The following is a 22,095-nucleotide window of genomic DNA, read 5'->3' as shown; positions in this document are numbered from 1 at the left end:
TTGATGTCAAGGGCTAAAGAGTTCAGCTCTTTTGTCCATGTTTGATCGTGCCTGTGTCAATGTCTTGAACCAAAACTAATTATCATGAAGCAAGTTATTGCCGTGTGAGTCTGCTTGATAATACCACCCACAATCCCGGCCAGAACTACACTGATGATCAGGAGTAACATGATGGGATGGCAATTGGTTAGATGACCTGCTTTTATTGGACAGGATATACCAGAAAAATTCTACATTGTTGGGTAATTTGCAGTTTTGTAGTTTCACTGGAACAGCTTGTCCAGCACTGCGACAAATTCTGGATTGCAAGTTCTCTGTAACATTACCAGAGCCCACAGCCTGAGCAATATCTGAAGCCTGCAGCTGTTTATTGATGTCATGTAGAGTGAACCGAATTAACTGAAGACTGGCTTTTGTGATGCCGAGGACCTCATGAGGAACAGACATATTGTACGCTCAGCAATTTTGGCAGAAGTTGGATGCAGATGCTTCAGCCTTGTCTTTTACACTAATGATTTAGGCTTCTCAACATTGAGGACATGGTAGTTTGCAGTCTCTCCTATTGAGAATTGTTTGAATGTCCATCATAATTTACAAATGGATGCGGCAGGGCTTTAGACATAGGTTTGATATGTTGGTTGTAGGGTCACTTAGCCCTGCCTATCATAAGTTGCATCTAAAGTGCAAGTATTTTAGCATGAATGCGTTGCCACTTCATTTTTAGAAATGCCTGGGTGCTGCTGTTGGCATGCCATCCTGCATTCTCCAATGAAGCAGGGTTGGTCCCCCAGCTTGATCACGTTTCTGGAATGGGGGAATATCTCAAGCCATGACAATACATTGTGTGGTTGATTGGGCATTCTGCAAAAGCAGGATTCAGAGTGCCTCAGGGATATCCAGTTTTGAGTTGCCAGATCTCTTCAAATTCCAAGCGATTTAGCATGGTGGCAGTGCCACACAACACAAAATGAAAACAAAAGACAGAATTACATCTTTGCAAGGACTCTGTGGCAAACATTCCTGCTAACACTGTCGAGGGCAGATGCATTTGTAACAGGTAGATTGTTAAGTATAAAGTTTTTGCTGTATTTATTTCCCTGATACAACCCAGTCTAGAAGTGGTGTCCTTTTAGGTTTTGGTCAGTAATGGTGCTACCAAGTCACTCATCATGAAGGACATTAAACTCGTCCACCACTGCATCAATCACCTTCCCCCACCACTTCAAGTGCAACTCTTTCTTCTTTCAATTAGTGTTCAACATCAAGGAGTACTAATTCATTAAGCAAGGAGGGGAGACAGGAGAGAGACAGATTGTAACAGGAAGGAGATTTCCTTGCCATTGTTTGACCTGATAACGTGAGATTTCATGAAGTCTGGATTGAGTATTTTGGAGTCCCAGGGTAAGATTATACCAACCGTAAACTACTGTACCACCACCTCCAACGAGTCTATTCAGCTGGCAAGACAGGAAATACCCAAGAATGATAATGGTAGTGCCTGAAATCATGCCTGTAAGGTATGATTCCATGAATTTGACTAGTCAGACAGTATGTCAACCAGTCTTTGGCACAACTGTTCCAATTCTGGCACAAGATTTTGCAAGGAAAACTTTACAGAGTTGTCAGGGCTGGTTCTGATGTCAGTTCTGTACCTAGATCAATGCTGGTGGCCTGTGCAGATTATGTTTTCCTTTCCTGAAGAGTCATCACAGTTAGATACAACAGATTTGCTCTCTGGACCATTTCAGATGGCAGTTAAGTATCAACCATATTGTTGTGGATCTGGACTCACACATAAGCCAAACCAGATCAGGATGATAGATTTCATTTTCTACAGTGCATTACTGAACTAGACAGGGTGTTAAACAATCAAATGCTGCTTTTTAATCTCAGATTTATAAGTCTATGTTCATTCATGTACTGTGATAGCCTAGCTGTCAAATATTTCTCTGTGACATTACCACTACATCACCACATTCCTTCTAACATTTACACACTCTTTTCCTCTTTGTCTTTCTTAAGCAGGGAGATCAGCCCAGATGGCAAATGCACGGTGTAGAATAACACTAAAAACAAAGATTTGATTCCTGCCCCAGATCAGCTAGACTTGGTGCATTCCCCCTGGCTCTCTCCCTTAAAATGAAAGACAATGAAAATCCATCACCACACAAAATCTGCCATGAAACGACTCAGAATGGTGCATCAACAGGTAATGAGCCAAAGGACTACCTTTGGGCAGCATACAAGTGATGCAACATTTTCTGTGGTTAAAAGAATAACTAAAATGCTGTGCTGAACCCATTCTAAATCTTGCCTCTGGGAAATATCAAATCCACTACACCATTTGTTTAAATCTTGACTGATCATTCACAGCAGTCGACATTGTTCCTTCTCTTTCTCCATCTCCTTCGTGTAATTAGATTTGATAGTTCTCTATGTTTTATCATCCTTCATGTGAGAAAATTTCCCCTCATCTCAGTTTTAAATTGTCTGTCCTTTATCCTGAGATTACATCCTTTGATTTTAGACTCACCACCCTGGGAAACGTCTTACCTACATCTATTCTGCCACACTTTGTAAGAAATTTATAAGTTTTGTTTGAATTTCCCAAACCTCTGTAGAATACAGGTCAGAACTCCTCAATTTGCCTTCATAAAACAATCCCTCCACCTCTGGGATTAATCTGGTGAACCTCTGTTGCAGTTCCTCTATGGTTAATATATGCTTCCTTAGATTAAGGGAGCAAAAATGTACACAACACTCCAGATGAGGTCTCACTAATGCTCTATGCCACTGCAGCTTGACATATTTAGTCTTCCATTCAAATCCCGTCACAGTGAAGACTAACTTCCTAATTGCTTGCTGCATTTATACACTAAGTTGAAGTGATTCAAAAACAAGGACACCAAGGTCTGCAGCAGTGGGAGCGTGGAATGCACTGCCAGCAGTGGTAGTGGAGTCAGATAATTTAGAGACTTTTAAGCGACCCTTGAATAGGCACATGGAGGATAGTAAAATGTAGGGTATGCAGGGGTAGATTGATCTTAGTAGGATAATAGGTCGGCACAACACTGTGGGCCGGAGGGCCTGTACGGTGCTGCACTGTTCTATCTTCTATGTTCTAATTTCACTTCCTATCTCTCACCATTTAAGAAATATTCTGCTTTTCTGTTTCCTTTTTCTATTAAAATAAATAACTTCATTCTCATTTACATTATATCCTGTCTGCCATGTCATACCCGTTAATTCAGCCTGTTCAAGTTCTCTTGAAGCTTCCTTGTTATATTTTCATTTATTATTTTTTAGTTTTTTTTTAATATTTGTTCTTCCTTTGCTGGGTTCTAAATTGGTCCTGATTCTTAGTCTTGCCACAGTTTTCTAGCATCCATGTCTCACTTCCTTTGGCTTATAAAGATCTAATGCAATCTTTATCTTCTTTTATTAACCACACACCCTTCAGTTTCATTCCATTCAGGAAAGTTTACCTGTTGCAAACGTTGACATCATTGCCTGTCTACTGACAAATCCTTTTGTAAATATTTTCAAAATCCACCATAGTCAACTTATTCATAACGGTGTATTTATTCATAACTGAACTCCGAGATTCAGAACCGTATTGCATTCAAATATTAATGCAAAATGTTATCATACTATAGTCATTATTTCACGAAGGCTCCTTTAGTGTGGTTATTAATTAGTCTTGTTTTATTACACAGCTCTAAATACAAAATATCCCAATTGATAGTTGGTTTCTTAATATACTCCTCCATCTCATACACACGCTAGCAATTCATTCTTCACAGCATTAGCACTGACTTCATTCACCCAATCTATTTTTCACATGAAATCGCCTTTCATTGCTGTATTCGAGATAATGGGAACAGCAGATGCTGGAGAATTCCAAGATAATAAAATGTGAGGCTGGATGAACACAGCAGGCCAAGCAGCATCTCAGGAGCACAAAAGCTGACGTTTCGGGCCTAGACCCTCTCTGATGAAGGGTCGAGGCCCGAAACGTCAGCTTTTGTGCTCCTGAGATGCTGCTTGGCCTGCTGTGTTCATCCAGCCTCACATTTTATTATCATTGCTGTATTACACAGGTTACATAAATCCATGATTTTCTGGTTTATACTGTGTCCAACATAACTACAAGAGTTTGGCACCCTTAAACCCTTTGCTTTCTGTTCCTGCTGTTTCTTAGTTCCACCCAAACTGATTCTACAGCTTTGATCTAAGGTCCTCTAAAATTAACATCAGAACATCAATCCATTGAGTCTGCACTATCATTCAATGTGGTCATGGCTCATACTAATGTACTGATCTAGGCCCTTATTAAGGTGCAGCGCCACTTCCTTTTCCTTTCTCCTTCTTCCTCCTAAATGTCACTATCTTCGATGTTCAATTCCAAGTCTTGGTCACCAGCTATGCTTTATAATGACAATAATATCACCCCAATTTACCTCATTGTGTGCCTTCAAATCATCAGCTTTTTGTCTTAAAGATGAGTAAGGCATAAATAGCTTTTAATTCTCTTTTACTTACATTATGCTCTACCAAGTTTTTCTTTATTTTTGCCTATTCTTAATGTATTTGCAATTTTACTTTCCATTTTTATATTTCCTTTCATTAGCTTTGCTTCCCTTCAAATGTGAACTGTCTCTCAGATCCCATTCCCTTAACAATCTAGTTCAAATCCTGTCTAACAGCACTATCGAATCTCCCGGTGCAGTCCTGCTAAAATGCATCTCATTCATCCTAAATGATTCAATTGGCCAATGCTAGGGAAATCTGATATCTTCCCTCCTACATCAATTTTCTATCTCTGTCTTTAAACCTCCTGTTTCTATATTTACCAACTAGCATGTCAAATTCAATATAATAAGTAGATTCAAAATAAGGGACGCCCAAATGGATCAGAGATGAAAAGATTTTTCTCACTCAAGGAGTTATGGATTTTTGGAATTCTCTACACCTAATAGCCGTGGACACTCGAGTGCGTTCAAAATGTCGGGAGAAGATTTTCGGGGTACCAATTTAATTGGGAGATTTAGATATAGCACAGGCAAAGTGGAATTAAGATAGCAGATCAGCCAATGGGCGTGTTGAAGAGAATTCCACAGATTTAAAACAATGCCAGAAAGAATTTCGCTTCATCTCTGCCATAAATGGGAGATCCCGACAGCGGATGCCGTCGATTGTAATACCTGCCCTGTCAAGCACCACAGGATTTTACAGAATTCAATAGCATAGCATCCGTCTTTTTCTCTCTTCTTTTCTCAATCCATGACTGGTCGTCTCTTACTTCTTCCCAAAATTAACGGCGGGAACGCCATATTCCTCCTTTTCGCTTATTGCCTGAGGAGCCAGGGTGATGGAGGGCTTCTCTATCCAGCGTGCACCGCGACAATGAAAGTTCCCCCTAACATTCACATCCGCTACCACTGGGCCGGCGCGCCCGACCCAATGACCCGGAAGTGTTCCCTCTTCCGATGCCATGACCGTGTTACATTCGGCCGCCCTTGTCGGCCTGTCCCTGGCCAACTTTGTTTTCGTTTCGTGGAGCGCGGCCGAGTTCGTGGCGTTTGTTTCCCTGCGGCAGATTTACCGGGAGAGCAGGAGACCGGGAGGGGCGGCGACAGGCCCCGAGGCAGGTAAGACGGTGGGCAGCAACATGGCGGGCTCGGGCCTGGGCAGAACCACAGGATCAGGTGGAGCAGAGGCACGGACCCTCCAGTACTGCAGGGGGCGACACCGAGAGTGCAGCAGGCACGGACCCTCCAGTACTGCAGGGGGCGACACCGAGAGTGCAGCAGGCACGGACCCTCCAGTACTGCAGGGGGCGACACCGAGAGTGCAGCAGGCACGGACCCTCCAGTACTGCAGGGGGCGACACCGAGAGTGCAGCAGGCACGGACCCTCCAGTACTGCAGGGGTCGACACTGAGACTGTAGCAGACGCTAACCGTCCATTTCTGCAGCAACCAACACTGAGAGTGTAGCAGACACTGACCCTCTACTTCTGCAGAGTAGGGAGGCGACATTGGAAAAACACTGGACATTGATTCTGTAATGCTGCAGGGGTGATGCTGAGGAGCAGCGGACATTAATCCTCAAGTATTGCATGGGGTGACTCTGGAGCAGCAGACTTTAATCCTCAAGTGCTGCAACAGTGGGGAGCAGCAGACACTCACCCTCCTGTACAGCAGGGGGAGACAGTGGGGAGCAGTATACACTGGCCCTCCAGTACTGCAGGGGGTGACACTGGGGCAACGTCAGGCATTGATTCTCCAGTACTGCTCAGGGTGATACTGGGGGAGGCAGCAGACACTGATCCTCTGATACTGCAGAGGACAGGACTAAGGGAATACCAGATACTAACCCTCTAGTATTGACACTGGACAAACACAAGGCACTGACTTTACCCTACTGCAGGGATCACCCCACAATGACACTCCAGTACTGTGTAGATGAATACTGAGGGAACACCAGCTACTGACCAAGTACAAAGCAGACATTGACCCAGCAGTATTGTGGAGGGTAGTATTGGGGCACCCAATAATGCGACTGAATTGTAGGAGACATGACCAAGCAGATAGATTTGTACAGCATGGAAGCTGACCCTTCAGCCCAAAGAGTCCACATCAATCATGTTCCCAAGCTAAACTATTTCCATGTACCTCTGCCCATATCCTTCCAAACCTTTTCTACTCATGTACTTATCCAAACGTTTTTTAAACATTGTTACTGCACTTGCATCCACCACTTTCTCTGGCAATTCGTCCACACACAAACATACGCTGTGTGTAAAAAGAAAAAGTTGTCTCTCATGTCCTTTTTCAAACTTTCTCCTCTCACCTTAAAAAAGACATGCTCAAACCCTCCAGTCCTGGCAACATCATGGTTAATCCTTTCTGGCTTCAGGTTAATAATATGCCTCCTGTAACAGGGCAACAAGGCTGCACAGAGTACTCCCGAAGAAGCCTTGCTAATGTCCTGGACAACTTCAACATGATGTCCCAACTCCAGTACACAAAGGTGTGAGCAATGAAGGCAAGCGTGCTAAATGCCTTAACCATTCTCTCTACCTGTGACACAATTTTCAAAGAATTAACTACCTGGACCGCTCAGTCTCTCCATTCTACAACACTACCCCCAGGGCCCTATCATTACTTGTGTAAGTACTGCCCTTGTTTGTTTTGCCAAAACGCAGTGCTTCGCATTTATCCGAATGAAACTCCATCTGCTGCTCCTCAGCCCATTGACCCAATTGATCAAGATCGCTTTGTAATCTTAGATAACCATCTTCACTAATCTATATACCACAATTTTGGTGTCATCTGCAAATTTACGACTGTACCTCCTATATTCTCATCCATATCATTTATATGAATGACAAACAAAAGCAGGCCCAGTACCAGTCCCTGTGGAACACCACTTGTCATAGGCTTTCATACAAAAAAAACCCTCTGCCACCACCATCTATCTCCCATTGTAAAGATAGTTTCATATACAATTGGCAAGACAATCCTAATCCCATGTGATATGACTTTACTGATTAGTCTACCATGTGGAACCTTATCAAAGACTTCACTAAAGTCCAAGTGAACAACGTCTACCACACTGCCCTCATCTAACGTAGTGGCTACTTCTTTAAAAAAATCTCGAACAAGTTTGTGAGACACAGTTTCCCTCGCACAAAACCATGTTGGAAATGCCTAATCATTCCTTGCCTCTCCAAATTTATGTAAATAGTGTCTTTCAGAATCACCTCCAACAACTTCACCACCACCAATGTCAGGCTCACAGATATCAGACACAGTCTACAAGGGAACACCGAACAGATAACAAACAAGCATCAAATACAAGTAGAATTTTTTCAAAAAGCAGAATTAAAGGCACTCTTGAGTGCCCATAGTGTTGTCAAAGCTGTTGATTATTTGATTGTATAAATTGAGATAAATGGGTATGATCTACTTGCAACTGGGAATATGTAGCTCCAGGGTGACCAAGGTTGGCTACTCAATATCCAAGGATATATGGCATTTAGAAGCGATAGACAAAAAGAAAAGTAGGTGAGATGGCTCCCTTAATAAGAGATGAGACTGTTTCATTAGTTTGAGAGGATATTCAACCAAAGATGGAGGTGTAGAATCAGTAGAACTAGGAGACCACAAGGCTAGCCAACATTGAGTTGTTTATTGACAGCCAAACTGTCAGCAATGTTGAAATAAAAACAAAGAAACTTGGCAGGTCTGGTAGCATCTGTGAAGAGAGGAACAGTTTAATATTTCAAGACAAATATGACGTCTACAGAACTCTCTCACTCCACAGTTGCTGCCAGAGTTGCTGAGTTTCTCCAGCACCAGGTTTTGTTTCTGATTTCCAGCATCCTCTGTATTTTGCTTTTATGTTGACCTGTCAGCACCGATGATAGGTCGTGAATTTGCTGACACACATTCGTGGACAGCCTCCCCAACATTATAGCATTTCACCCAGTCTTTGAAATGTGCATGTGACTGAAATTCGTCTGCTTTCTAATTCAACCAATTGTCTTGCATCCCTCTGAATTTACATCAGACAGTCCAACAGATATTTCAATCTGCATGATTCTTGCTTGGAGAGGACTTGTCATTGAGCTAAACCCTTTACAGGTGCTGTTTCTCCTCCAAGTATCTTCTGATTGTAGCCATCAAATCAGATCTCAATCTTTACAAGAGATAAGGCCAAGGCCCTAAAAGCAGTAATACACTGTATCCCCAAAAGTCATCTCAGACATCCTCAATGCAGTGGATCTCCTCTTTTGTTGTACCTAGAAGACGTACCTGTGAGGTTCTTTCAATACTGCGTTTGCATCTCAAGGTATTGAGACACTTCTGGATCTTCATGGTCAACTGCATTATCTATGGGGCTCGATGCTATTGGTAATTGATATGGTGATGATCAGTTCAACATTCATCACTGCACATGAATCTCATAATGTTCTCGACTTTCATGACCCTCTCCCTGGCCATGACACCACAGATTAGATGCCATTGCATATAAATAGGGTGCATCTGCTGGTTAGATTCATACCGGGCGCATAGGAAGGTGGTTGTGGTTGCTGGAAGTCAGTTATCCCAGCTCCAAGACATCTCTGCAGCGGTTCCTCAGGGTAGCGTCTTGGCCTGATCATCTTCAGTTACTTATCAGTGATATCCCCCCCTATCAGAAGTGGGAATGTTTGCCGATGATAGCACAATGTTCAGCACCATTCACAGCTCCTCAGATACTGAAGCAGTCTAAGCCCAACTGCAGCAAGACCTGGACAATACCCAGGCCTGGGCTGACAAGTGACAAGTAACAATCATACCCCACAAGTGCCAAACAATGATCTTTTCCAACAAGAGTGAGTCAAACCATCATCCCTTGACATTTGATGGAATTACCATCACTACATCTCCCACTATCAAAATCCAAGAGTTTACCATTGACCAGGAATTGGAATGCATTCGTCATGTAAGTACTGTGGCTGCAAGAGCAGGTCTTAGGCCTGGAATCCTGTAGTGAGTAACTCACCTCCTGACTCCCCAGAGCCTGGCAACCAGTTACAAGATAGATTTCAGGAGTGTGATGGAACACTCCCTACTTGCTTGGGTGGGTGCAGGTCCAACAAAATTCAAGAAGCTCTCTTTTGAAGTTGGGTGTGGCTCATTATCGATATCAGATAATGAACATAAGATACTGAAGAGGGCAGCACTGGGCTATTGTTGAACCAACACTGCTATTGCAAGGGGAATGTATACCAGTTCTATAACATAGATTCAGAACTGTTGTTTTCAACAACAATAACCAATATTTATATTACATCTTTGACATAAAAGAATGACACAACAAACCTCATTGTAATCAAAACAAGAAGATATTAAGCCAAAGAAGGGGCTTGAGAAGCACTCAAGAATCTCAACACTATTGTTGTCAAAGCAGCCCACTCGATCTGCATTCCATCTAATACTTTCAACATTCACTTCCTCCACCACTGAGGCAAAGTGGCAGCAGTGTGTAGCATCTACAACAACTCAGTAAGGCTCTTCTGGCAGCTCCTTCCAAACCTGTGACCTCCACCAGCTAGAAAGGCAGGGACAGCAGATGCGTGGGGACACCAACGCCTGCAAATTCCCCTCCTGGTCACAAAACACCCAGACCTGGAAATGTATTGCCGGTCCTTCACTGTCGCTTGATCAAAATCCGAGAACCTCGTTCCCAGCAGCATTGTAAGTGACTGCGGTAGTTCAATGCGGCAGTTCTCCACCACAATCTCAAGAGCAGTTTGAGGTGGACAATAAATGCTTGCTTTAACAGTGTGTGGGTGAGTGGGGCATGGAGTAATTGAATGTTTAATCAGTGACGGAGAGGACATTGAATGCATCTTGGGGATTGGGCTCTGTACCTGTGAGTCCCAACACCAATTTTGGCTGAAAGGAAGGGAGTGTACAGGAGGCTAGAGTCACATTCCCAGCATGATTTGAGGGTATTGTGGGGGATGCTGAGTTTATGGAGATGGGAAGATATAAGGCCACAGAAAGGTTTAAAATCTTGTCCAACGTGGTGTGGGAATGACTTACAACACAGTGTATTTACAGACCAAAGGCTCCACGTCCAAATGGCCTACATAGAGCACCAAGGCAATGCAGAGAAAATGCTGGGCATAAGCCAACAACAAGTCTAGTGCTGAGTCCAGTACCACAGAGTGGGGACTTATTGAGGGGTTAATCTCGCACTGGACAAAACCAGTTCACAGTTGCATCACTGTGCATGTCATTTACATTAATATAAAATATGGTCATACACTGTGTATAGAGTAAAGAAATACAAACAGGTCCAAAATAAATTGCAAGGAACCAATAGGATGTAAGCATTCATAAGGATGGAACAGCTTGGAACTAATTTCTGCAGTATCAGGAAAGCTGAACGCTTGCCTAATAGAGGCTTTTGAAAGTATAACAGTATTTGATGAGGTCACCATTACAGAGGACGCTCCCCGTTGTCTGGGAAGTGGGGAAGGATCCAAAACGAGGGCCATAAATACACAGACAGAGAACTGGAGAAACTTGGCAGGTCTGGTAGCTTCTGTAGTGAGAGAAACAGTTAATGTTTCAAATCTGGTATGACTCTTAAATCCAATCCATTTTGGCTTTTTATTTTATTTCTCAATAAAATGGGGAGAATTTTATCTGTTACAGGCAATGAAAATGTGCAGGTGCCATGGGGAGAAAGGAAGGCATCCTGGGCTTAAAAAAAAGGCCTCACTCAATGCTATAGGACTTGAGTAACTCCACTCCATTAAGTATGTGGGATGCTTGGTTTCCTTTGGTATTTAACGTACTTTCCCAACTGCACATTGTCACAGTGAACACTTAAACTGAACCTAACTTCCTGATGCTAAAACAGCAAACTAGCAGTAGATTCCCTCGTGTGAACTCGGTTTGCTACCTGTTTCCAGGACCGCCCATTGCGAACTTTGCAGTAAATGCCTCTCCTCTCTGAACTACGTGGCTCCTTTTTGCCAGCGCACCCCACCACATTGTCCCCACATCCACTCACTGTTCACTGAGTTTCAAACTCAGATTCAAATTCCTGCCAATGCCTAGCTAAGCCCTCTATATTTCACATCCCTCCTGTGCAGCATGTTCCTCCAGCCTTCTGTAAATCATATGCTCCTTCATCCCATCATTGGTGACAATACCCTTGGCCTCATTCCACAATATCCAGTTTGTCAGAGGAAGGTCATGCTGAACAGGTTTGATTGAATTTTTCCAGGAGGTTACCCAGATGTGTGGATGAGTATAGTTCTCTTGATATAGTTTATGTGGATTTCAACAAAGCCTTTTACAAGGCCCCCACATGGGAAATTGATAAAGAAGGTAAAAAGCACTCATGGTCCAGGGTAATTTGGCAAATTGAATCTAACATTGGCTTAATAGTAGGAGATAGAGGGTAGTTGTTAATGGCTGTTTGTGTCACTGCAGTCCTGTCTCCAGTGGTTTAATACAGGGATCAATGCTGGGTCCCTTATTGTTTGTGATATGTACAAATGACAATCAAGAAAATGTAGTGGGAGTGATATATAAGGTTGCAGATGACACAAAGATTGGACGAGTGGTTGCTAGTGAGGCGAAAGAAGGTCTGAGATTACAGCAGGATATGTATGGATTCCTCAGATCAGTGACAGATGGAAATTAGCCTTGATAGAGCGGTGATGCAACTTGGAACCAGTAATAAGACAAGGGAGTACTCAGTAAATAGCAGGACACTAGGCAGCTCAGAGGAACAGAAGAATCTTGGGAGTGCTTGACCACAGGTTGCTGACAGGATGGATGAATAGGGTAATTAAGAAGGTGCACAAGGTGCTTGTCTTTATCAGTCGCGGCACAGATTGTAATAACAGGGTGGTGGTTATGTTGGAGATATATTCCAGCTTTAGTTAGACCACAGCTAGAATACTGTGTGCAGTTCTGGTCACTGCACTGTAGAAAGGACATGATTACACTTGAGTAAGGGGGAACTTGCTTGAGGTGTGAATAAAGCTATGAGGGGCAATGACAGCAAGAATAGGAAGTAGCTGTTCCCCTTAGTTGAAGGGGAAATAACAAAGAGCATTATTTAATATGAAAGGCAGAAAGTTGAGAGGGGATTTGAGGAAAGTTTCTTTTCACATAGAGGGTGGTGATTGGTTGATTTTGGTTTTATTGTCTTGTGTATCGAAATACAGTGAAAAGCTTTGTTTACGAGCAGTACAGGCAGATCACAGCAAGCAAAGGATGTACAGATCAAGAAGACTTAGAGGCTTGCAGGTCACATTATTTGAGGCTAGAATCCATCCAACAGTCTGATAACTGCCAGAAAGATGCTGTTCCTGAACCTGCTTGTGCATGTGTACAGGATTCTGTATCTTCTGCTTGGCAGAAGAGGTTGTGGGAGGTCGTTACCGGGGTGCAATGGGTCTTTGACGATGTTGGCAGCATTTCTGCAGCAGCGAACCATGTAAATGGAGTCCGTGGATGGAAGGTTGGCTTCCGTGACTGGGCTGTGCACACCACCTCCTGTAGAGTCTTACGGCCCTGGGCAGAGCAGTTGCCGTACCAGGCCATCATACACCTGGACAGTTTGCTTTCAATGATGAATCTGTAGGGGTTGATCAGGGACCTTATGGACATGCCAAATCTCCTGAGGGTGTTGGGAATTCTGGAATGCAGTGAGTTGGTAAACTGTGGCTGGAAACATCACGACCTTTCAAAACTACTTGGATGAACACTTGAAATGTCTTAGCCCTTGGCTAAGTGCTGGAAAGTGAGACAAGTCTAGAGTCATTTTGTCAGTGTAGACTCGATGCATAAGGGGCCTCATCTGGACCATATGATTATATGAGCTACAATCTGAAGACTATTACTACTGGCGTTTGTACAAAGTATGAACATTTACTGCTACTTGATGCTGAAGGTAGTCTACTGCTGCTGGCTAATATTGAGTACTGAGACTATCAATGGGGTCTCTTGTGGTGCAATGGTACCGTGCCTACATTTGAGTTAAAGTCCGAGCTGTGTCGAAACACGACTAAGCTGTTTGTTTAAAACCTACCTTTAGACCATTACTGCCATATGCTCACTTCTGCTGCTTTGATGTCAAGGACACACGTTCTTACTTCTTGAATTTTGCCTTCGATCAAATCTGTAATGAGATCAAAAGCCAAACGGCCACAGCGGAACCCAAACTGAGCATAAGTCGATAGCACTGTCAGTATCACCCTCCATCACTTTGATGATTGAGAGTAGACTGGTGGAATGATAGTTGCCAGGTATGAACTTGTCCTGCTTTTTATTTGACATTCCATCCCTTGACAATTTTACATGTTGTTGAATAAGATATCAGTTTAATGCTCTATTGGAAGAGCTTGATTAGGACACAGTTAGTCCTTGAGGAGCCTTCAAATAATAGGATATAGTCAGGGCCCATGGCCTTTGCAGTTTCCAGCTGGTTCTTGATGTCATGTGGAGTGAATCAAATTAGCTGAAGACTGACATCTGTAATGCTGGTGACATTAGGAGGAGGCCGAGATGTTTCATCCTCTAGACGCTTCTAGGCCTACATTGCTGGGCGGTCCCACCATTTAGGCTGGGGATGTTTGTAGAATCTCTTTCTCTAGATAGTCGTTCAATTGACCAGCGCTATTGTCCACCTCTACCATGAGCTGTGGCAGGACTCTAGAGTTTTGGTTCAATCCATTGTCTGTCACATGCTGCCTCTGCTGTTGGGATGTACGTAGTCCCATTTCAGCCAATTATTTGCTGCGCCATTTGGTGAATTATTGGGTGAATTTTCTAAACTTTCTCCTGCTGGGACATGTATCTTTTTTTCCTTACCTGACTCCACTATTTTTATAGATGTAGGCAAACACGTGGAATGGCAGGGTGTCTTCAGAGACAAGCAGGTACAGCAGGCTCTCCTCTTCAACCTGGCACTACTCGCACTCTTCATCCTGCAGCACAGCGTTATGGCAATGGAAACAGTGAGGAGATGGACACTAACTTGCTTCGGGGTCCTCCAGCGATCGGTCTATGTCTTCTGCACAGCAGCCTCTCTCCAGGTGGGAAAAGAAAGCCAGAAGTTGCTCATTTTGAGGACAGAAGTGTAAACATCTAACAGAGATTACAGATTGTTAAAAAGACTCTGATATATCATACTGCCCCACATCAGAGAGCCAGAAACCAGAATTTAATACTGTCCCATGTCAGAAAAAAAACTAGAATATCACACTATCCAATTCAGAATATTACACACTGGAATATCACACTGTCTTATCCCATCTCAGAGGCAGACACTACAATGTCTCACTATCTCATGTCTGAATAATACGTAGGATTATCACAGTGTTCTAGATGGAATATTACACAATGAAATTCTCACAACATCCTATGTCAAGACAGCTAAACACTAAACTATCACACTATACCATAACTGGGATAGAAACTGAAATATCACACTGATACAAAACACAGTGGTAGAAATGAAATTCTTACAATTTATCATACAACTGTTTAGACACTGGAATATCCCACTGTCCCACTTGAGTGATAGACAATAAAATATTGCATTGTCCCATCTGAAGTGCTTAATACTGGAATATACTAGAATAAGGAATAAAAGAATGACGAAAGTAAGATTAGGCCCAATCAAGGATAGTAGTGGTAAGTTGTGTGTGGAGTCAGATGAGATTGGGGAAGTGCTAAATGAATATTTTTCAACAGTATTCACTCTACGACAATGTTGTCGAGGTGAATACTGAGATACAGGCTACTAGGCTAGTTGGGATTGAGGTTCAGAAGGAAGAGGTATTAGAAATCCTTCAGAAGGTGAAGATAGATAAGTCCCCTGGGCCGGATGGGATTTATCCTCGGATCCTCTGGGAAGCCAGGGAGGAGATTGCCGAGCCTTTGGCATTGATCTTTAACTTGTCAATGTCTACAGGAATAGTGCCAGATGACTGGAGGATAGCAAATGTGGTTCCCCTGTTCAAGAAGGGGAGTAGAGACAACCCTGGTAATTATAGACCAGTGAGCCTTACCTCAGTTGTTGGTAAAGTGTTGGAAAAGATTATAAGGGATAGGATTTATAATCATCTAGAAAAGAATAAATTCATTAGGGATAGTCAGCACGGTTTTGTGAAGGGAAGGTCATGCCTCACAAACCTTATTGAGTTCTTTGAGAAGGTGACCAAACAGGTAGATGAGAGTAAACCGGTTGAAGTGGTGTATATGGATTTCAGCAAGGCGTTCGATAAGGTTCCCCACAATTGCCTATTGTACAAAATGCGGAGGAATGGAATTGTGGGAGATATAGCAGTTTGGATCGGAAATTGGCTTGCTGAAAGAAGACAGAGTGTGGTAGTTGATGGGAAATGTTCATCCTGGAGACCAGTTACAAGTGGTGTACTGCAAGGGTCGGTGTTAGGTCCACTGCTGTTTGTCATTTTTATAAATGACCTGGATGAGGGCATAGAAGGATGGGTTAGTAAATTTGCAGACGACACTAAGGTCAGTGGAGTTGTGGATAGTGACGAAGGATGCTGTAGGTTGCAGAGAGACATAGATAAGCTGCAGAACTGGGCTGAGAGGTGGCAAATGGAGTTTAATGCAGACAAGTGTGAGGTGATGCACTTTGGTAGGAGTAACTGGAAGGCAAAGTACAGGGCTAATGGTAAGATTCTTAGCAGTGTAGATGAGCAGAGAGATCTCGGTGTCCATGAACACAGATCCTTGAAAGTTGCCACCCAGGTTGACAGGGCTGTTAAGAAGTGTTTTAGCTTTTATTAATAGAGGGATCGAGTTCCGGAACCAAGAGGTTATGGTGAAGCTGTACAAAACTCTGGTGCGGCCGCACTTGGAGTATTGTGTACAGTTCTGGTCACCACATTATAAGAAGGATGTGGAAGCTTTGGAAAGGGTGCAGAGGAGATTTACTAGGATGTTGCCTGGTATGGAGGGAAGGCCTTACGAGGAAAGGCTGAGGGACTTGAGGCTGTTTTCATTAGAGAGAAGAAGTTTGAGAGGTGACTTAATTGAAACATATAAAACAATCAGAGGGTTAGATAGGGTGGAGAGGGAGAGCCTTTTTCCTAGGATGGTGACAGCGAGCACGAGGGGGCATAGCTTTAAATTGAGGGGTGAAAGATATAGGACAGATGTCAGAGGTAGTTTCTTTACTCAGAGTAGTAAGGGAATGGAACGTTTTGCCTGCAACGGTAGTAGATTCGCCAACTTTAGGTACATTTAAGTGGTCATTGGACAAGCATATGGACGTACGTGGAATAGTGTAGGTTAGATGGGCTTGAGGTCGGTATGACAGGTCGGCATAACGTCGAGGGCCGAACGTCCTGTACTGTGCTGTAATGTTCTATATGTTCTAATATAACACTGTTGCAAATCAAAATGTTATGTAGATGCTGGGATGTCAGTCTCCAAAAATATCATGTAGATATTAATTATTGCTTATCCTTGTAATAAAAACCATGAACTAGAGACTCAATTCTGCGTTTTTCTTCCTCAGTTATTTCACCCCTTTTGATCTCTGTGTTATTCCCTCCTCTAAATTTCTCTGAAAACTCAATTCATTAGAATCTATTCATTCTGTCACCCTTTCTCCCCATTCTCTCCCATTTTCCTTGCCCTGCACACCTGTTCTGTCTCTCCCACATCCTATCTCCATTTCTCCAGTTTTTGACCTGCCCCCTTCCGGAACTTCACCTCAAACATCTTTCTGACCTCATGACCCTCTCATCCCATTTTATTCTAAGAATTTTTGTCGCTGCTGTTGAGTTCTTGGGTTTTTCATTGCAACGTCATCCCTTGTCCCTGTTTTACAACTGTCATTCTGTCACTTTATGCCTGTTTGGTTCTGTGTCACATTGAATCCATCTTTCTCTCCTTTAATGGTGCCACGCCTTCTGTTGCCTGATCGTTCTCTCTCTCTCTCTCTCCATTTTCTTTTCTTTGGCTTGTCTGTGAATCTGTCTCCCTTGTTTGTTTCCATCTGCGTGCCTTGTTCTTCTGCCTAACAAATCATTCTCTCTCCTCTTCCTGCACCTCTCTCCCTTCTCCCTGAGCATGTTTCTCCCCTCCCTGTGCCACTGTCTCCATACCATAAATACTTTTCTATATCTCTCTGTTTTCTCCCTGGACCTCTTCACACTCCCTATATCTCTTTTTCCTCTTCCTGTACCTTCCTCTCCCTGTGCTTAGCTCTTGTCTCCAACCATTTCCCTTCTCCTCCCTCTCTGTTGTAGCCGTCCAGTCTGAATTATCATCACCATTTTAACTCTCTATGTAAATGGTTCGCTTCTCCCTTAGTTACAGGTACACTGTCCCATTTCTCATTGTCTATCTCCCTCATGGTTTTCAATCCCTTGTATCCTGTCCAGATTCTCTTTCGCCTTGTGTTGCAGAGATTGTCCTCTCGCTTTGTTTTCAGGCATCTCTCTCATCTCAATAGTCCTTGTCTTCCCCAGCTGCTCATGCACTACTGGCAGCCCACCCATGCTGCCCCCCTGCTGTGGAGCGTGTCCAAGGAGCCCTGGGTTACCTGGTTTCCATTGATCTGTTTCATTGTTCACGTCATTGCCTGGCTGATCATCTTCAGCATTGTCCTCATCTTTGACTACGCCGAGCTCATGGGTCTCAAGCAGGTGAGTCCTAGGTACCTTGAAAAGGCAGTCACTGATGCCTGGTTATCAGATCTCAGTTCAGCAGCAACAGGAACCTAGGTGCACCAAAGGCTTTGGCCTGACAGGCATGAGAAACGTGCAGAAAGTCAGTAAACGCTTCCTTTCCCACATGCAGTGGTCATTACTGATGAAGATGACTGATTGATAGAATCCCTACTGTGTGGAAGCAGGCCATTCAACCCTTCGAGTCCACACCAACTATCCAGAGAGTATCCCCACCCTGTCCCTATAACCCTGAATGTCCCGTGGCTAACCCAGCTAGCCTATACATCCCTGGGCACCGTGGGAAATTTAGGATGGCTAATCCACTGAACGGGCACATCTTTGGACTGTGGGAGGAAACCAGCAGAAACCCACACAGACACGGGGAGAATGTGCAAACTCCACACAGACAGTCGCCCGAGGGTGGAATTGAACCCAGGTTCCTGGGGCTGTGAGGAGGCAGAGGTAACTACTGAGCCACCGAGCTGCCTTGATGGATAGCAGGATGTGGCAACACTGTAGGATGGGGTTTGGGGGTTATACTTTTAATCCAACCACTTGGAAGCTGATGGGGATCCTTTGAAATGCTGTCTTTACTTTACATTGACCTCAACAGTTAGGTTTAATACATAAGACTACAATTTGGGAATGCAGATTAAAAATAACAGCTCTCCCATTTAAGGCAAGAGTGAGAGGATTGGAGGTGGGATTATTAAATACTACATGGCAGAGGTAGATACATTCTCCACTACCAAGGGAGTCAATGTCTATTGGTCATCCACAGGAATGTGGATTTCAGGATATTGAATCGTAGAGCAGGCTCAAGGGGCTGTATGACCTACTACTGCACCAAATTGTTGTTTTCAACTTGTATGAACCCCCTCCGCCACCTTACTCTATTGCACAGTTAATTATTCTCTCTGCGTTCTCCTCTAGGTTTATTATTGTTGTCTCGCTCTTGGAGACCCCATGGAACTGAAATCGCAGAAGGCCCAGCGTTTGTACGGCCACCTGCGGCACCCAGTCTTCCTGGAGTTCCTGGTCATCCTGTGGTTGCTGCCCAGTTTGTCCCTCGACCGCCTGCTGCTGTCCACTGCCTTCACCCTGTACATGATCTGCGGCCACAGCCTGGACCAGCACGATTATCACTACCTGCGTTCGCAGCTCAACAAGAAGTTTGAGATCTTCTCCCGGGAGGAGAGCACTCACGGCCACCTGGCAGATCACAACGGCCTCGGAGAGTCGGCCAAATACCAGGAGTAGCTTCCAAGTCTTGGAGGGGGCACCCAACCTTGGAAACAGTTGCTACTTTATGTCTGCTCTGTGACTCCTAAACTGTACAAGGCCTTGGTAATCTTTAACTTTGGCCGCAGATAAGTGTGTGTTTTTTTCCTTTCGAAAGATGCAGTTCAGGTTCGCATGGCGGTCAGCCTCGGAGTCTTTCCTTCTCTGCTGGTACCGACCGTCCCATCAAACTCAGGTATCACACGGGCCAGATGTGCAGTTTATTCTGGCTCAAACAATGTGCCTTTGCTTCCATCCTCAGAAAACGTCCTCTTCCCCCTTCCTGTCGTTCTGACTGAGTACCGCACCATTCTATCACTATTCCATAACCATGCTGCAGACTGCACTGACTAGAGTTGCCAGATCAGTGCCCATCAGTGTTTTCAAGACAACATCCTACTGTGCCTGCTTTTCACTTCCAAAGCATTTTGTTCCATTTAGATCATATCATGTTTCACTTTTAACACGTAGTCTTCCATTTCCAGGAAATGTATAATTTTGTGAACGTTGAGCGTCACACTGGGGCAGTCTTTGCTATGACATACCATGCCCACAAGAAACAACTTTGTGTTACCCTGAGCAAATTTCATACAGAGTCCTTATGGCTTTCATTCCTTCCAAATGAAACGGCTTTAGCGAGGAAAGATTTCCCAGGATGAATGTTGAAAGTGTCTGAGTGAAGGGTGAACCAGTCAGGAATTCTGATGCCTTCGGAAAGAATCACGCAGGAGGCATTAACATTCCCTAATTATGCCCAGTTTGGGACTCTGTCTTAGACCAGAGTGGAACGTCAAAGTCTTCCAGTGAGTGACCTTGGTCAGTGATAATTTCAAATCGTTGAGTTTGACAACTCCCATTTGTAAAAGCGAGTGGTATATGGACAATTGCGTTCTACTGTAAGTGACATGATTGAAATTCTGGGTGTGTAATTTCTTTTTATCAATTTTTATCAAAAAAAAATTATGTCTGGAATAATAAATGATTGCCTTGAGACGGCAGCTTCTCACGTCAAAATGCCTGAAGTTACTTCGGGTAGTGAGTTAACTACCAGAGTGCCAAGATTGATAAATGCATCGCTGAGGATGTTGCAAAAATAATTTGCTTTTTAATGCCACAGAGGATCTGTAGAATGTGGTTGCCAGAGAAACTTTGCCAAGACCATAGGTTAACAACTCAGAAGTAAAACGGGAGGTCTTTGTTGTTTTGCAAGTTATGACTTCACACAGGTTTCAGAGGATGGAAGGAAGTCACATAAGTGTCATCTAACAGCGTACGGGGGGCACTTAACCACTTTAAACCTTTGCTGCCATTCATTGAGATCATGGTTGCCTAAGTTCATGTACCTGCCTCGTCTCCATCCATTTTCCTCAATACTTTTGGGTTAACAAAAACTACATCTCCGTATTAAAATTAACAATTGGCTGAGCACAAATCAAAATTTACCAGAAGAAAATTCCAAACCTTTATCTCCTTTTATATGTACAAGTCCTAATACTAATTTAATGCTTGAAAGCCTTGGCTCTAATTTTTGTCCCCACTGAAGTAGTCGCTCTCCCTGTCTTATGCGTTAGCCTGAATATTTTTGCAAGGTATCATTCAACTCACACCACAGGCTTCCACCATAGTCTTTCAGCATTCATGGACCCTCTCAGTCATTCTCATGCACAACGGCGTCCGTAGAAAGAGCCAATCTTTCCGTGACATCATGCCAGTTCCAGTAAAGTGCTCTGCAGTAATTCTGAATGCTACTGGCTTCCCTTACAAATTTTGGAAGCTTCAAGTTTGAAGTACCTATCCAGCATGGAAATTACAGAATTAGAGGACGTGAGAAGATCAGTTGGTCCATCAAACCTGCTTCACATGATGATGGCTGGATCATTATGACCAATGCTCCCATTCCCCTCCACTCCTCACCCAACACCAGCTAAATGTATTTGAATAGGATGTTTAACATAGTGAAACAAGCCACGGTGCTTTGCCTGGGGGAAAAGGAGTAAGTCAAATGGTCAGGAACAATTTGTTACAAAAACTGAAAGCACCGCAAACACTGTAAATCAGGAAGAAAAACCAAAGTTGCTGGAAAAGCTGAGCAGGCCTGGCAGCATCTGTGAAGAAAAAAGAGTTAACATTTCAGGTCCAGTGACCCCTCCTCAGAACTGTTATGACAGGAGTAGGGGCTCCCCTCTAATAATTACCCCCTACCCACCTAGAGAAGCTCGTCTTTCCCCTCGTAATCTATTGAAAGTGTGGTTTAAAGAAAGAAAATCCCTAATCTCCACTTTACAAGTAACAAGAAACAATATTTAACCCAATAATTAACAAAATTGTTAACAAAATGACAATTCCTTCCCCACCGCCCCCCTCCCTGCCAACCACTAACTACTCCCTAACTGGTCTAAATTCCACTGGAATATTGTTTTAAAAGCCCTATTAATATAAACCCAGTTTATAAGAGAACAATAAAGTATAACTTAATCTCTCCAATTTCACACAGAGTCACTTCCAGCATATTTGGTTATCTCTGCTCTCTTCCCAAATGCCTTTCTTCTGCTAATTCTGCTGTCAGGAATGTTTTAT

At 43.5% G+C, this 22,095-nt stretch overlaps 1 protein-coding gene across 1 annotated transcript; it reads left to right on the top strand.

Moving 5' to 3' along the window:
- Positions 1-5,445: 5,445 nt before the first annotated feature.
- On the top strand, positions 5,446-20,522 carry LOC125446622 (nurim-like). The gene is made up of 4 exons (XM_048520330.2): positions 5,446-5,651; positions 14,417-14,619; positions 18,037-18,213; positions 19,171-20,522. Exons 1-4 carry the CDS (start codon positions 5,495-5,497, stop codon positions 19,495-19,497), a joined length of 864 nt encoding a protein of 287 aa, XP_048376287.1. The 5' UTR covers positions 5,446-5,494; the 3' UTR covers positions 19,498-20,522.
- The last annotated feature ends 1,573 nt before the right edge of the window (positions 20,523-22,095 follow it).

Source organism: Stegostoma tigrinum, chromosome 34 (assembly GCF_030684315.1).
Source record: "Stegostoma tigrinum isolate sSteTig4 chromosome 34, sSteTig4.hap1, whole genome shotgun sequence".
Classification (NCBI taxonomy): domain Eukaryota; kingdom Metazoa; phylum Chordata; class Chondrichthyes; order Orectolobiformes; family Stegostomatidae; genus Stegostoma; species Stegostoma tigrinum.
Note: the sequence above shows the minus strand (reverse complement) of the source record. Positions and strands in the feature narration are given on the sequence as shown.